This window comes from Camelus dromedarius, chromosome 3, assembly GCF_036321535.1.
Source record: "Camelus dromedarius isolate mCamDro1 chromosome 3, mCamDro1.pat, whole genome shotgun sequence".
Taxonomy (NCBI): domain Eukaryota; kingdom Metazoa; phylum Chordata; class Mammalia; order Artiodactyla; family Camelidae; genus Camelus; species Camelus dromedarius.
This window is the reverse complement of record NC_087438.1, coordinates 41,291,113-41,307,972: the sequence shown is the minus strand read 5'-3', so window position 1 is coordinate 41,307,972 and position 16,860 is coordinate 41,291,113. Positions and strand designations below refer to the sequence as shown.

Genomic DNA, 16,860 nt, shown 5'->3' with positions numbered 1-16,860 from the left:
AAATCAGTTGCATTTCTTTACACTAACGATGAATCAACAGAAAAAGAAAGTGAAGAAACAATCCCCTTTAAAATAGCACCCAAAGTAATAAATACCTAGGAGTAAATCTAACCAAGGAGGTGAAAGACTTATACATGGAAAACTACAAAACACTGATTAAGGAAGTTAAAGAAGACTTAAAAAAATGGAAAGATATCCCATGCTCCTGGATTGGAAGAATCAATATTGTTAAGATGATCACACTGCCCAAGGCAATCTACAGATTTAATGCAATCCCTATCAAATTACCCAGGACACATTTCACAGAACTAGAACAAATTATAATAAAATTTATATGGAACCACAGAAGACCTAGAATTGCCAAAGCATTACTGAAGAAAAAGAAAGAGACTGGAGGAATAACTCTCCCAGACTTCAGACAATCCTACAGAGCTACAGTCATCAAGACAGCATGGTATTGGTACAAAAACAGACATATAAACCAATGGAACAGAATAGAGAGCCCAGAAATGAACCCACAAACTTTGGGGTTTTTGGACCTTCGACAAAGGAGGCAAGAATATACAATGGAATAAAGACAGTCTCTTCAGCAAATGGTGTTGGGAAAACTGGACAGCAGCATGTAAAGCAATGAAGCTAGAACACTCCCTTATACCACATACAAAAATAAACTCAAAATGGATGAAAGACTTAAACATAAGACAAGATACAATAAACCTCCTAGAAGAAAATATAGGCAAAACATTATCTCACATACACCTCAAAAATGTTCTCCTAGGACAGTCTACCCAAGCAATAGAAATAAAAGCAAGAATAAACAAATGGGACCTAATTAAACTTACAAGCTTCTGCACAGCAAAGGAAACCGTAAGTAAAACAAAATGACAACCCACGGAATGGGAGAAATTTTTGCAAATGAAACCGACAAAGGCTTGATCTCCAGAATATATAAACAGCTCATACAACTTAACAAGAAAAAAAACAAACAACTCAATCCAAAAATGGGCCAAAGACCTAAACAAGCAATTCTCCAAGGAAGAAATACAAACAATCAATAGACACATGAAAAAATGCTCAATATCACTAATTATCAGAGAAATGCAAATCAAAACTATGATGAGGTATCACCTCACACCAGTCAGAATGGCCATCATTCAAAAAGCCCACAATGACAAATGCTGGAGAGGCTGTGGAGAAAAGGGAACCCTCCTACACTGCTGGTGGGAATGCAGTTTGGTGCAGCCACTGTGGAAAACCGTATGGAGATGCCTCAAAAGTCTAGGAATAGACTTACCATATGACCCAGGAATCCCACTCCTGGCCATATATCCAGAAGGAACCCTACTTCAGGATGACACCTGCACCCCAATGTTCATAGCAACACTATTTACAATAGCCAAAACATGGAAACAGCCTAAATGCCCATCAACAGACAACTGGATAAAGATGTGGTATATTTATACAATGGAATACTATTCAGCCATAAAAACAGACAACATAATGCCATTTGCAGCAACATGGATGTTTCCGGAGAATGTCATTCTAAGTGAAGTAAGCCAGAAAGAGAAAGAAAAATACCATGTGAGATTGCTCAACTGCGGAATCTTAAAAACAAAACAAAACAAAACATAAATACCAAACAGAAACAGACTCACAGACACAGAATACAAACTTGTGGTTGCCAAGGAGGCGGGGGGTGGGAAGGGACAGACTGGGATTTCAAAATGTAGAATAGATAAACAAGATTATACTGTATAGCACAGGGCAATATATACAAGATCTTGTGGTAGCTCACAGCAAAAAAAAAATGTGACAGTGAATATATATATGTTCATGTCTAACTGAAAAATTGTGCTCTACACTGGAATTTCACACAACACTGTAAAATGACTATAACTCAATAAAAAAATGTTAAAAAAAAAGAAAAGAAATTATACAGCCAGAGTACTTGCACTGACAGCAATAGCTATTTAATATTCTGTTGTAACTGACAAAACATCCTTTTTTAGGGAAAAGTCCTATATCTATTTCCTCAAAGGCATCAGATGAAGGGACTCATAATAGTCATGCAACAAATGCTACTTGGAATAAAAACACCTGAAGGCAACCTATACCACAGAAAGAAAAGTGAAATCATTATTTAATTAATGATTCAGTGCCTGGAATATCCATAGTATGCAAAGAACTCTAAAGGAACTACAGTGTAAAGAACCTCAGAGGCAGACAATCTGCACTACAGCTCATCTAAAAATTTTTGTCAGCAAACCCAAAGTCTCTCATGTTGGCCAACAGACTAAGCATAACAAAGATGAAGAGCAAAAATTTACCTTCACTGCAACCCTATTGGGTTGATTCTTATTCTCAAAAGTCTTATCATTAATCAGTCCATTATTTCAAGAGTAGCTTTGGGGAGGGTAACAGCTCAGTGGCAGAGTGGATGCTTAGCATGCATGAGGTCCTGAGTTCAATCCCCAATACTTTCTTTTAAAAAAAAGAGTTGCTTTGACTTTTAATGTCTAAAGTTTGCATACCACCCTACTTACGAATAGATTGTTTTAAAAGCAGTTTTAGGTTTACAGCACAACTGAGTAGAAGGTATAGAGACTTTCCATGTATCTCCTGCCCCTACATACTCACAGCCTCCCATACTATCAACATTCCACACTGGGTACACTTTTTACAATGAACCTATATTGATACATCATTATTACCCAAAGTACAGTATTTTACATTAGGATTCACTCTTGGTGTTGAATCCTGAGTTCTGACAAATTTACAACATGTATTCACCATTACAGTATCATAGGGAATAATTTCACTGCCCTAAAAATCCGCTGTGCTCTGTCTACTCATCTCTTGCTTACCCATTTTTAAGTCCTAAACTGAAAATAGCAGTTAAGATTCTAAACACTGAAATGATATTCAGAATCTTGAGGATGAAAAGGGAAGGCAAAAGCCAGGGCAGGAAAAAAATAGGCCAAAAATAAGAGCAAAGGAAAAGTAAAGGAGAGCAGCCGCATTTTATGAATCGAAACACTCCATGTCTCAAAGAGCCAAAGCCAGATCCTTTAAGTTCTCTGTTTTTCCTTCCCATTCCCTTCCAGGAACTCTGAGAGGATCTTGGCTAGTACACTTTAACTTGAGTTTTCTTAAGTAGGCAAAGCAGTTATAGCTTAAGTAAATTTCTAATCTACATAAAAACATTTATTTGAAGTGACTCATACCTTAGACTCAACTTACTTGTAAGATACTAGTGGCAAAAACTATAAATAGCCTGAGTTGGATGCTCTTTGATATTACATTGTACACTGGCTCTACAGTCTTCTATACTGTATTCATAAATAGGATTAGCTTGATGAGACAGACTAAGGAGATTTTATAACCTACATTTAGACTTTCCAAATGTTAAATTCATTCCTATCAACACATCTGCCCTTTATTCAGCACAAGTGATACACTGCATATAACATCAATTATTTTGGTAGTGTTCTGTACCTCATCTGTTCTTTAATCATTGCTTACCCTCCTAGACTGATGTAATCTTATCCTTGCTAGCTCTCATTTTTAGTACTACTCTCCCTCTAATCTATCACTAATCACTAGCTGACTTCTATTACTGCTCTTAGGAGATTAAGTCCTCCAGAAGTTTCCAAGTGTCCTAGAAATTAATTCCAAGATGCTTTACCTTACCTTTGTTTCCAAGTCTTTAATACGGTGCCCCAGATCACCTGTCCTTCCATATGTTCCTCATCTATCACCCTCTGGTATGCCTGTTTTAAAGGCCCTTTACCTGACGGTTCTCCATTTTCAACTCAAAGGCCTCTCACATGTTGTGCCACATTCCCAGAACATCTCCTTCCCCTCAAGACAGGGAAATGTACTGGTCATCTTCCTCCAACCACTTTAACTTCACTCTCCATGAGGTCTTGTCAGATCACTCTTAGGAGATGCTACTTTTTCTAAAACAGATCACAATCCTGGGTGCACATTTTCCAGTGTATGTGAAGTTAAGTTTCACAAGTGTATAACGTGTTTTAAAATAAATACTGATGCCCTGGCTCTATACCATAACAATTAAAACAGAATCTCTAGGCAAAGGACCAGATACTGGTGGTAATAGCTGGGGAGTTATGTTTGTTTTTTACCAAAGCCCCACAGGTGATTCTAATGAGCAGCCAGGGCTATGAACCATTATATTAAGCCTACTCAGCCTAGAAACAGAACTCCCTCAACTACATTTATCCAGTATGTTCTCTAAATGTATCTATATCCGACATGTCTAAAATACACTTACCACACAGCTTTGATCAATGCATAAAATATAAATATCTAAAATGGTCCTTGCAAGGAGGGAAATAGGTCAGTGGTAGAGCACATGTGTAGCATGTATGAAGTCCTGGGTTCAATGCCCAGTACCTCCATTAAAAAATAATAAAGAAATAAATAAATGGCCCTTCATAAGGCTTAAAACTCTGTACAATAGTTTATATACTCTGAGCATAGGGTTCCTCTGTTATAAAATGGGGAAGATATTGTCTACCTTACAGGTCATAAATAATCAAACAAAATATTGAATATTATACATTTAGCAAAGCAACTGACTTATAAATGGCACAAATGTTAAAACCCTTTGGTGCCAAGAGGTGGATTCACTTTCAAGAAAGAAACAAAATTCAAGTGGTAGTATGAAAGATACAAGCCATCTAAATGAGGCTGAGTAGACAGCTGCTGGCCAAGAGTTCTAATAAAGGGGTGTTATTCTTTGTACAGTATACACTCAGCAAATTTTAGCATAAGTATGTTCCATCCTGATCCAGTCTTTCCTTTAAAACTTTTTATACAGGTGAAATCTGGTTAAAAATTAGTGCCAAAACCAATAAAACCCTGGAGAAAAGTACGAAAGTATGTAAAAGTATTTGGAAGTATGAAAAGTATTTGAAAGTATGTAAATTATACCCCAAGGAGGTGCCTGATTCTTACAGTCCCTGGGCCACACTGTGTGGAGAGACTGTTCCCAAATTACACAGAAACACCAGCAGCTGGCTCTATATACTTCCTTCCTTGGTCTCTGTGTTTACAAGCACCCAAATGCAGAGAGGAACGTGCTGCCAAAAATTTAAAACTGAATAAAGCTTATTCTTTTAGGTATCAAAAAAACCAAAAAGGTTAAAAGTTACAAGGTCAAAACTCAAATGGGTATTAGAGAATAGAAAACAGACCAGTAATGACAAATAATGCCAGTGTCAACAGACTGACAGGGGCTACCAGGACTGGTGGTGTTGTATTTTAAGAATTCTGAGATTGAATATGGGTTCACCAGGAAAGCATACTGGCCTAAGAGATAAAGAATATTGGTCATGGGCAGAAGACAGGGACAGCATGTTATGACATATGTTTTCCATCCAGAAGACTCAAGAGTCTAAAGAGTCTAAAGCTAAAAAGGGAAGCAGTAATGATGTACACACAGAATAGTATACTTCTATCAGTACTCATCACACTATATGTATCAATTATTTATTTGTTTCTGAGGGCAGGAACTGTGTGTGCCTTATTCTTTCTTGTATCTCCAACACCTGTCAGAATGCCTTATATGTAAAAGGCTGTTAATATTTAATTATATTTAATTATCTCTGTAATAAGAAAACAGAAATATGAGATCACACTATTCTGTGATACGGCATAATCATTTAAGGTTTATACACTAAAATATCCTCACATCCTACTATATGCCCATTTGAATTGCAAATTTGACTTCAAGATCGTAAGAAAAATAAATAGTGCCCAAAATGAGAAAGCCCAGGACTAGGTTTAGAAGCACCACTTTTTAAAAGGGAAAACTCCTCCCTCATTTTACTCTTGGGAGATAGTAGAAAAAGTTAAACTTAAGGTTAACTAACAACGAAACCATACTTCATTTCATTTTGTGTAAGTTTTCACTAGACAAATCCCAATGACCATGAATTTGTATTCAGTTCTCCATATTAAGTACCTGGCACAGCATACACTATGTGTAATAAAGCACTTGAATATTTAATATGGTGAAGTTCTAATGTCTATTTTCACTTAGGCACTGCATTGTTAGTACCACTTTAATCAAAAGAACTGGTATGTGATGGAAGGGCAACCTTCCTGTATTTGCTCCACTAGAAGAGTGAAAATTAGTTTTATCCAGGGGTTAAAAACTATTTGTATTCTCAAGCTCAGAACTATGATCTCAAAACAAATAAACACCCTAAAAGATTACTTTAGGTTACAGGACAGAGGTGTTAAATGTTGACTAGGAAGAATGAGTCTGGATGATCTCTCAAGGAATCTTGTCCTGGATTTTCCACACTTTGTGCCTCCTTTCCTATTTTGAGGTGCCCCAGCTTAACTGGCTCTTTTCTATTTTCTCTAGATTTTTTAAAAATTATGACACATAAAACAAAATGACACACATCCTTTCCCCATAGTTCCAAAATTTCTGTCATAAGAATCAAGTGACTGGACAATGAATATAGATTTCTTGCTTTCTGTGTTGGTTCTGGAAGCAACAAGTGACTCACTATTGAAAGGGGCTTTAAAGCTTTAGATTGCTGAATCTTAATACTTACAGTTAGTAAAATGTCAGATCAATTCGCTCTTACCAATTTGGCAAATTTAAGCATTATTAATTGTAGGTCTGAGCTAAAAGGGCCTTTATATATCTCAAAAAAAAAAAATCAAAGTACACAAAGTATACAACGTTATACCATCATTAGCAAATATTTGCCAGCACTTAAAGAGAGCTAGGAGTAAAAGGGCTTAGGTTTTGGTCCAGGCCATGCCCCTTATTAATCATGTGATCTTGGCAAATAATCCAACCTCAGATTCTTCAGCTATAAAACAATGAATCTGCCACCCTCTACCCTACTTACCTCACAGGTTTCTGTGAGGATTCAATTAAATAATCTATTGGGAAAACTATGAAGGCTTAACAAAAACATAGTATGGAACCATCATCATGCTAATCACCATGTTAAAAGGAAATCATTAATCCACAATTTCCTCCATTCTACCCACTTCATAATCAAAGTCACATAACTGTACCAAAAGGAACAATATTGCTATATGGTTCATTTTATTACCTAAATTCACAGTCTATTCTCCAAAAGTCCATATAAGAACATGTAAAGATGAACTAGTAGAAGAATAAATGTGACAAGTAGGTAAGGTAGAGAATTAGGCCATTTAAAATCTTCTAAAGATTGCTCGCCCTAAACTCCAAGATTCCTGATAGGTCCTTTGAAATCTTCAATTTCCTCTGGATTTCAGATGCTTAATTAAAGCACTCTTTTCATCATTTAATTAAGAAACAGGAATATTTTCCTACCACAGTTCTGAGTTTTATGACTTTCTAGTTAAATATACCATAGCACTTTTTACTGCATCATTCCAATTGGGCTCTGTAACACTGCTCTGTAGTGGCTTGCCCATGAGTGAGAAGCAATTTCCCACATCTTAAATGGGCTACAGAAAGCTGTACACAGTTCCCAAATAACAGAGAATTCTTCCTTTACTGACATAGTTCTTGACAGCCTGGTTTCTATGCTAGGTAAGCAAGGTTCCCGGCTGCCATAGAGAAGTTGTACAAATCTAGACAAGTCTCCTACAGTGACTTGGAACTCAGTTTCCACAGCTATAAAAATGAGAGCTAGATTACCTCCAAGGATCTGGCTGGTTGAAATAGTGTATGATTCTCTTTAGATCACATATATCAATCCTATGACCAAGAGACCCCCAAAGAACAATCTCATCTTAGCTATAGCTTCTAAATATTCAAAACATTTCTCATCACTCTCTCAGTCCCTAAAGGATAGTCACAGCTACTGTAGAACACATAAGAAATGTTTTAACAGTGCAGTTTTTAGAGTCACTGTGTTCTAAAAAAGAAATTGAATAAAAAGATACTAGGAAGACACATGCAAGAAGATATATAAATATGAGGGCTCATTTCCGGAAACCATTCCAATTTCACACCAGGTTATCTCCTGTGGCTAGGAACACTCTCAGGAGTCCAAGCCTAACCTCTGAGACTTCTAACCTCAGAATATCAAAAAAAAAAGGTCAGAAAGTCTCAGATCACTCAATTTCAACCAACTCTGAGAATCTTAAACTAAGAGCCCTGTAAAGGGGGGTGTGGGAGGGTGAGGAGGACATAGTAGGGAAGTGGCAGTACAGGATAAGCACAGATGGAAGAGTTTTCTTTCCATGTAAGATCTTATCTTTATGGTTAGTTAAAATAATGTTTGAAAACTAAGCTCAGTAATAAATGATTCACTCAAAAACTACATGCAAGGAACTCTGCTAAGCACATGAGATGATACACAGATGAATTCAGGGAATTTAAAATCCCGTAATGCCCTGACTGTGGTTGAAATGAGTGTGGGTAATCTGCCATCCCTAAATTGCATTCTCCATACCACCCCTTCTGCAGTGCAGTTTGAAAATAAAGTATTAGGAGAAATGTACCCAAATATTAATACTTAAGGAAATATGCTGTCTCACGAGTGACCCAGAATGACTTAGGAATTCAGAAGCTGACTGGCCATCCGGTTTTAGTAATCAGTGAAGACTTACTGGGATTAGTTTTGAGTAGGGTGTTGAAAGATGGGAATAACTTTCATTTTAGTTACCTGTTTGCCCTTGGAATATATATTTTTAATATATAAGCATCACTGATGGGGAAGAAGCTGAAACAAGGACAAGGATCACCATTAGCAAGCATGCAGAAAAACATCAAGTCACCAGTTAATAACAGTCTAGAGCTCACTCATGTGATTTCCATTGTCTCAGGCATTATATTAGTGCTCATCCAACCACAAATTTTATTTTTGTTACAATGACCACCAGTATTTTAATCAAAACAGATATGCTGTAGAAGTGGGAGGAAACAGAACAGCTTCTTTCAAGTGAAAAAGGGAAAGCTTGAGGGGAGTCTCCCAGACATCAATTTTCACTGTGAAACACCATCATCCAATGCAAATGATCATTCCCTTCTTTTCAATTTCTCTACTTATCTTTTAACCTCAGCTCTACCAAGCACCTGAGGCAGATAAATATGTACATAACTAAAAGTTAGGATGATAAACATTGTAATGATTTCCATTCTCTCTCAAGGGCAAACTGCTTTGAAATGTGATTTTTGGTTACTAGCTCTTATGTAAGAGCATAAAGCTCTTAGATGTCTGGGTTTCTGGTATAGGCAGAAGGTGAAGGCAGAAAGCGTATTAAAAGTCTCTGTTCTACAACCCCAAAAGAACCAAAATTGTTTCCAGCCCAATATGTTTAAATAAAAAGATGTTACCCCAGGAAATATAAAAATATCGAAACCTTTCAAATACCACAATACTTTTTCTGATAGATTCGACAGTAACACTTACAATCATAGTTAAAGGTTTAGAATGTAAAGAACTTACACATTTTACTGCACCCCCAGATTTTAAATATATAAACCCTACTTTTGCTGATATACAGTGAAACTGCATTTACCTAAAAGAGAAATGACAGTAACAGCACTGCTTGAGAAAAATAATTTAAAGAGAAAATATAAAGAAACCTCAACCCAAGTTAACCAGACATCCTTCCCACTGGTGTTATTAGTACCTTCTAAAGCTCCAAGTGGTATAATTTATCTTCTCACATACAGGATAATAATAATGCTTCCAGTTGTTAACACAAATTATGTCAAATAAAAGGAAGGGAAAAAATCATTAGCCATATATAGGGTCTTCCAATATATCATATAGATAACATGAAAGTCAATCTAGCTTCACATAACTTGCTCAAACCTGGTAGAAACCTAGAGGGTGTGGATGTGATAGCGATATTACTACTGACAAAGCTAAAGGATAATAAATAAGATATAAATAAAATATATGTTATAAGGAACACTGTAAGCCTCTAGGTATTACATATCTCTATTTCTTCCAATATTTGGATTGAAATAAGATAATTTCATTTATCTCCCTCCACACATTTTCTCCTTTACAATACAAATTATTTCTAAGCCTGGCTGGCGTTGTCTCACTCCACACCCCAAGCTAGCGATATAAAACATTTTCCCCAAAAAGAAAGGAACCTACAGAATGATACATAAGCCTAGGGCTTTTTTTTTTTTTTTTTAATTAAGCATGTGTCTTCCACTTGTAGACTTTTCTCTCGGTTACCTCTCCGGAGGGTGTGAAAATATCAACATCCGGTGGCCCACCCCCACCCTCTAAGTAGTACCTCGCAGGGACTATGCTCATCCCCCTCCTTCCCTTTCAGTCTCATCACCTTTGAGAAGCTTATTATAATAATACTTCTTCCCATTGCTTCCCCACCCTTATTCATGGCTGAGCACGACAAGCTCCGCATCCTTCGTCCAAGAAAGGGACTAGAAAAAAAGGCATGCTCGAGAAATGAAAATCGAAGATACCTGACAACCAGACAGTTTAAAGCAACGGGGTTGGCCTTTCTCCCTACCTAGACCTCGGACCGGTAGTCGGTTCCCTAAATACTGCAATCTCTAGTCTTCACGCTCTCCCCACCCCCACCCCTTCAGAGATGAGGCCGGAAAATGAAAAGGCCGGGGTGAACCGCGAGACTGGGCCATCCCTAACGAAGCCCGCTGCCCCCGCCCCACGGGCTGGAGTCCCCGGAGAGGATGGAGACAGCGGAAGGAGCAAGGGCCCCCGGACCGGGACCTTCCAGGGCGCCCGCTTGAAGCCCCCAGAGACGCGGCCCGGGACAGCCGGGCCCTCCCCGCCGGCATCCCCGCAGTCCAGCCCCCAACAGGGCCCCTCCCCGCCCCGGCACTGCAGCGGTACCCGGCGCGGACCCCACGCCGGCCTCACTCGCACACACGCCACACAAAAGCGCCGCGGCCGCCGCCTTCCCGCCCCCACAGCCCCGCGGAGCAATCAATGAGGCGGCCGGCGCCGGCGTCCCCTCCGTGCACAGCCGAATGCGGGGCCCGGCCGGCAGGGGCGGTGGCGACGCTCACCATCGCTCCGCTTGATCTCCACGTAAATCCCGATCTGGATCTTGCCGAAGTTGGCCGTTGCCATCACCTCATCTGGAGCAGCGGCGGCGGGCCGAGGGAGGGGGACGGGAGGGCGGAAAAGGCGGGGAGGGGGCGGGGTAGGTGTGGGAGGGGGAGCGGTTGCCCGCGGCCGCGCCGGCCCGGGCGACAGCGTGAACGCGAGCCGGGGCCGCGAGGAGCAGCGGCGGGCTGGCAGGCAGAGGCCCCGGGCCTGCAGGCCGGCGGGAGGACGCGCACGCCGGGGCGTCGGGGTGAGGCGAGGGCCCGGGCCGAGAGGCGGCGCGGGGAAGAGTGGGAGGGCCCGCGCCGCCCGCCCGGGAGCAGACGCTGGGGAGGCGGGGCGCCGTGCGCCTGCGCAGAGCACGCCTCCCGCGTCTCTTCCTCCTCGGCCCGCCTTTCCCCGCTGCTTCGAGGCGGCCCCGCCTAGCTCCGCGGCGGGGCTGGCGGGCGGCGGCCGCGGCGAGGCAAGCGGAGGAAGCGGAACCTCCTACGAACCCGCGTCTAGTTTGATTTCAGAGCGCGGCCTGGAAGAGGCGGGAACCCGCACACCGGTGCCATCCTGTCTTCCAAGAATTGGCGCTGTAGCTGGAATGGATTAAGGGCCCTGTGGTTTCAGGGCTTTCCGGCTAGAGCGCGTGGCTGAGAGATGTGAATTTAGGGGCTGGCCATTGACAACAGAGGCTTGGTGTTCCATTTGAGAGTGTCACCTCTATTGCTGCTTAGAGGTGGCCTACGCAAGTAACCGTCCCAAGGTTTCCCATTCCAATTGTGGAAAAAAATAAGAAACACCTTTGATGTGTCACCTACCCCAAGTCGGAATGAAGATCTGCTTTTCGTAGCCCTTACAGCTCATCACCACTCAAAAAGAAACCCTGAGGTGGGGCGGCCTTGACTCTTCGGTTGTGATGCATTCGATGCTGGTGTCCTGTCTCTGCTGTAGGGTTCAAGGTTTTTTTCCCTGGCCCATAAAACCAGTAACTATGATTCAAGGACAGAGGGTAGACACAGAAAGTTGACTAAGGACTGTGCCTTTTCTGCAGTCACTTGATTAGTCTGACCACATCAGCATTTGGAGAGCAGGATTCTATCCTGGCAGAGCAGGAAGGCCATGTGGACAGGGACCATGGAAACCGTGTTTACAGCACTGTGTAAAAACGTCCAAACGTGTGACCTGTGCTTCTAGTATTAGGACTTGATATGGAGGAAACATACTTACCATGCCCTACTTTCTCTAGTCATTGTTAATCTCCCTGTAATAATAACTAAAAACGTACATTTTAAAAATTAAAAAATTGGAAACTGGATATGTGTGTGTTAGGTGCATATGTGGAGTTTTCAACATCATGCAGATAATCAAGTCAAGCAGACCCTAAAAAAATCTTAAAAGATTCAGATTCCATTTTTAGCTTGAATATATTGAAGGCATACTTGTCAAAAGAACAAAGTTTCACAAATCCAGTCTAAAGTAAAAATAATGTCTATGAAAAAAACACTGGGTGGACAACTAAGAAAATAACTTCTGCTTTTACATTCTAGAAATGACATCACTAAATCTCACTTCAGGACCTCTGTTTCAAAATAAGATTTGACCAAATCAAGATTCAGGTTTTTTTTTTTTTTTTAAATAACTTTGAGAGTTTTATCTCAATTCTTTGAGCTTCTGTCTAGTAGATCTCATTCTCTGATGTTTCTATGACTGCGGTATAAAGCATCTATTTATTTGCTTGCAAATTCTTTAAAGAATGCAAAGAAATCAAGCAATACATCTATTAAATTAAAAATTACTTCATAAGATACTGTTTTATCATAGTTGGTGACACATACCTTGCACCCTGTGGGTTATATAATTTAAGAAGTCTAAACCTTTAATCCATATTCAAAGGTATTTTAAATATATATACATCATCCTACTCCATAAAACAATGTATGAGACATGCTATGTGTCAAACATAAAAACCATTCCTTTATAGGTTATACCCCAAAGGCTTGTGTTTTTTGGTTTATCCCATCCAGTATTTATTTTTCCCAAGACTTGCATCTTGGGCTTTGTATGCCACAGGCCTCCTGATGAGCAGCCATAAATAAATGCAATGTGGCTATGCTTCAGTCAACATCCTGGGTCAAGAATTCTGATTCTGACTCAGGCATCAGCAAGATGCATACCCCTAACTAGAACAGTGACTGGCATTTAATAGGCATTCAGACATCTGTTCAATGAATTAACTTGTTCAACTGCTCCAAATCTCTGTTACCTCTTTGTTTTGTTTTGTTTTACCCCTTTGAACAGCCTGGAAAAGTAACTTTCATTCTCTCAATTGCAGAAACTTTTTGTGAGGGTTAAATGAAATAATAAAATGTGATAGTGCTTTGATATTTATAAACTATAGTCATGTTAAAAAAACAAAGTAAACCAGTCTATGAAAAAATAAGCTAGTATTCTACTATAATCTTCAAATCATTAATTTGAATTTTATGTCCAATGATATAAAATCAAGCACACTTTGCAATTTGGCTTTGGCCCTCATCATCTCATACTGGAGAGGATAACAAGAGTTTAACAGATCTGTCTATATTCTTTTACCCGCTTGAGTCCATCCTACCTTAACAGCCAGAATAATCTTGCTTAAGGATCTCTCCATTAAGTCATATCTGTTAACAGTGGCTACTATTGTCCTAACCTATCCTGAGTTGATAAACTATTCCAAAAAAAAAATCATAGTTGTTGTAATTGAGCCAAGCCAATATCCTTATAATGCCTAGATTTAAAAAAATTCTCTGCTTTGGGGTCATTAGTATATTAATTTTAAGAGATTATTCCGAAGAAGAGGCTGTTAAACTATTGAGCAAGATTTGAAGCAGAAGCCAGCACTCACCTTAACCAGTTTTCTGCTCCTCTGGAGAAGAGCAGAAGCACGACTTGGCTCCGGGTCTAGCTCAATTTCCATGTACTTGTCTACATCTTCTTACTTGAAATTTTCCATTCAATGTTTGCATCTATTCTCCATTACTTCCACAAAGTTTGTGGATCTAGGATCAAGTGGAGAAAATGGGTAAGGCTGGCAGAATCTTTCTTTGACTTTATTATCTACTTTATGCCCTGGACTGTTTTGGAGATTTCTGGTTGTTAGTGATTCCCATTCCCATTAAATTTACTCAAATTTTAATTCTAATTAAACTGGTGTAATTTCATTGAAATATATTTTAGTCTTTAAACAAATATATTAAAAACACCTGGGAGATATAAATTCCAATTTTACTTGCTCTAAAATAACTGCTTTTTTCATCTTCATAGGATCTCTCTTACTGCTTGCAAACATGTTCAGTCTCCTTTGTCTTGGAAACAAAAAAAATCTTCCCTTGATTCCCTTTCTATTTAAATTCTATTCTATTTTTTACTTTCTCTCGCCTGCCACATCTCAAACAACTGCTCTAAATCACTACCTTGATTCCCCATCATTCATTCATTTCCTAAACCTGGATTCAACCCTCTACTGAATTGTATTTTTTTAAAGTCAAAGGTTACCCTCTAATTACCTCATTCAGTGGATCCTACCATCTTTATTTGCCTTCAATTCATTGAAGAATGGCCTACCTGCTCTCTTCCAAACAATACCTTGCCCATTTCTGCCTCAGTTTCTGCTCATATAGTAAACGATTTACTCTTCTCTTTTCTTCTCTATTTAAAGCCTTTCCATCTGGCAAGGCACAGCTGAAGTCTCTCTTCTTTTTGGAGCTTTCTCCACCTAATCTAATCTATAATGGCTGTCCTATCTGGGTGATTCTCCACCAGCCATGATCATCAGAAGCACCTAAGAAAGATTTTAATAAAAATACAGAAGCACAAACCCTACTCCAGGCCTAGTGGTTTAAAATTCTGGAGGGAACTTAATGTGGTCTAATTTTTAAAAACTCATCAGGAAATTCTGAGGCGTATGTACAACTGGTTGAGAACTACTGATTATTCCCAAATTTTCATAATTCAATATTTTCTGTGCATTGGCCGCTCAGGGACTGGGTACTGAATAGACATTGATTGATTATTTTCCTAGTCCACCTTCTTCATTATAGTTCTTTCAAGTATATTTTTGATAGTCTACTTATCAACTTATTTTGATAGTATACTTTCGCTTATACTTTTTGATAGTGTATTGGATTGTATTAATGGTAAGTTTTTGGTAGAGAGCTAATTTACGAAGCCTTTTAAGTTCCATATTGAACTTAGAGCTATATAGAAGGTATCAAATAATATAGTGTCATATTAAATTATTGTCTACATTGAGATATTTCTAATCTTTATACTTATTAATATAATGTTTGCTTTAATTTTCATTTACATAACAAATTCCTCTAAAGTATAGGAAGTTACCAGACTTTCAGTAATTTGATGAGTATGAACTCAAAAATAACAGGAAGTGATCTTTTCACCATTTGTAGTAATATATTCAAATTAAAAATCATTTATATATGCTTACAATAATTCTTATTAATTCAGGAGCTTAGTAAACTCTTCTATAGGTTTACTTTACTCTGTGATTGATGGTGTGCTACACATCCTCATTATCTTAAGAAAACTATGGCCACTGTTAGTTTTTTCAATGTATTCAGTCCAAGTCAAGTACAACTGGAGAGACTAGGTTTCCATGAAATACTTCTTGTTAAAGGATAGCACTTGATATTTTTGTTGCTGTTCTGATGTAATCAACTTTACAGAAAGCAAAGTTTCCAATAAATATTAAGGCCCACAAACACATTCTATTTCCCTAATCTTTGTTAATATGAGTACTTACTTTTTGTGGCTGTTTAAATGGAAAATATATGTTATATACCGTGAGTGGAGCATAGCTAGGACAAAGCAAATACATTTTACAACAGTAGAAATGTATTAAAGACATTTTTTGCCTTATAAATTTATCTCTCTTAAAAATATTTGTTTTGCTTGACTTCATTTCTTATGACTATTACAGTGTGTTTTTATAATCTATACACTTAGCATTTTTGATAGCTATATACTATTCCATATATTTCTAAATCATTTTTGCTTATACATTCATTGTATTATTGGGTTATCTTCAAAATAAAATTTCAATTATGAACATCTTTGTAAAACTTTTTTTGTGGGAAAATTCCTCCAAATGAAAATATCAGGTCAAAGGGTATGAAAGTTATTACTTAAAATGCAAAAGAGAGACCATCACTTCCTTCTTAAAACCAATCACCAACTTCCTAGGATAAAATCTAAATTCTTTACATAACTATACATGATCTAGCTTTGGTCACCTCTCCACCTTTGTCTGATACCACACTCCTGCTCATTCTGCTCTAGCTTCACTGAGTTCTTTTCTGTTCCTTAAATGTATCAGGCTCTTCCCCAGATCAGGATTGTGGCTCTTGCTCAACTTTTCACATGACTGTTTCTTCTCTTTCAGGTCTCAGTCACAAATCACCTCCTGAAAAAAGTCTTCCCTTACCCCCCACCTCACCCCTGTTTTACTATCACATCACTCTGTTACTTAACACAGCCTGTAATAACTTGTTCCTGTATTTACTTTTTGATTTGTTTATCTCCTCCCCCACTCTAAAGTAAGCTCCTTGAGGGTACGAAACTTGTTTAATGTTCTTTGTTACCTCTTCTGCACACAGAACAGTACTTGAAACACAGATGCTCAGCAAACAAAACAAATGTTATTTTTTATTCTGCAACTTGCTATCTTTATATGAATGGAAAAGTGCTAATAACTTAATGGTCAGAACCTTGGCAATAGGCTATCCTGTATATTTCAGGCTATAGGCAACATTCTTTTATGAAAGGTGTAGAA

General features: G+C 38.6%; 1 protein-coding gene across 4 annotated transcripts in view; it reads right to left on the bottom strand.

Annotated features, from left to right (window-relative positions):
- Positions 1-11,314, bottom strand: part of KIF2A (kinesin family member 2A) — a 68,344-nt gene extending 57,030 nt beyond the window's left edge. For 2 of the 4 annotated variants that reach the window (XM_031445819.2, XM_031445828.2), the window contains exon 1: positions 11,006-11,314. In XM_031445819.2, the coding sequence (XP_031301679.2) occupies positions 11,006-11,069 (64 nt within the window). In that variant the 5' untranslated portion in view covers positions 11,070-11,314. The remainder of the gene's footprint in view (positions 1-11,005) is intronic. The other 2 variants (XM_031445833.2, XM_031445838.2) reach the window with 1 other exon arrangement.
- Between the last annotated feature and the right edge of the window lie 5,546 nt (positions 11,315-16,860).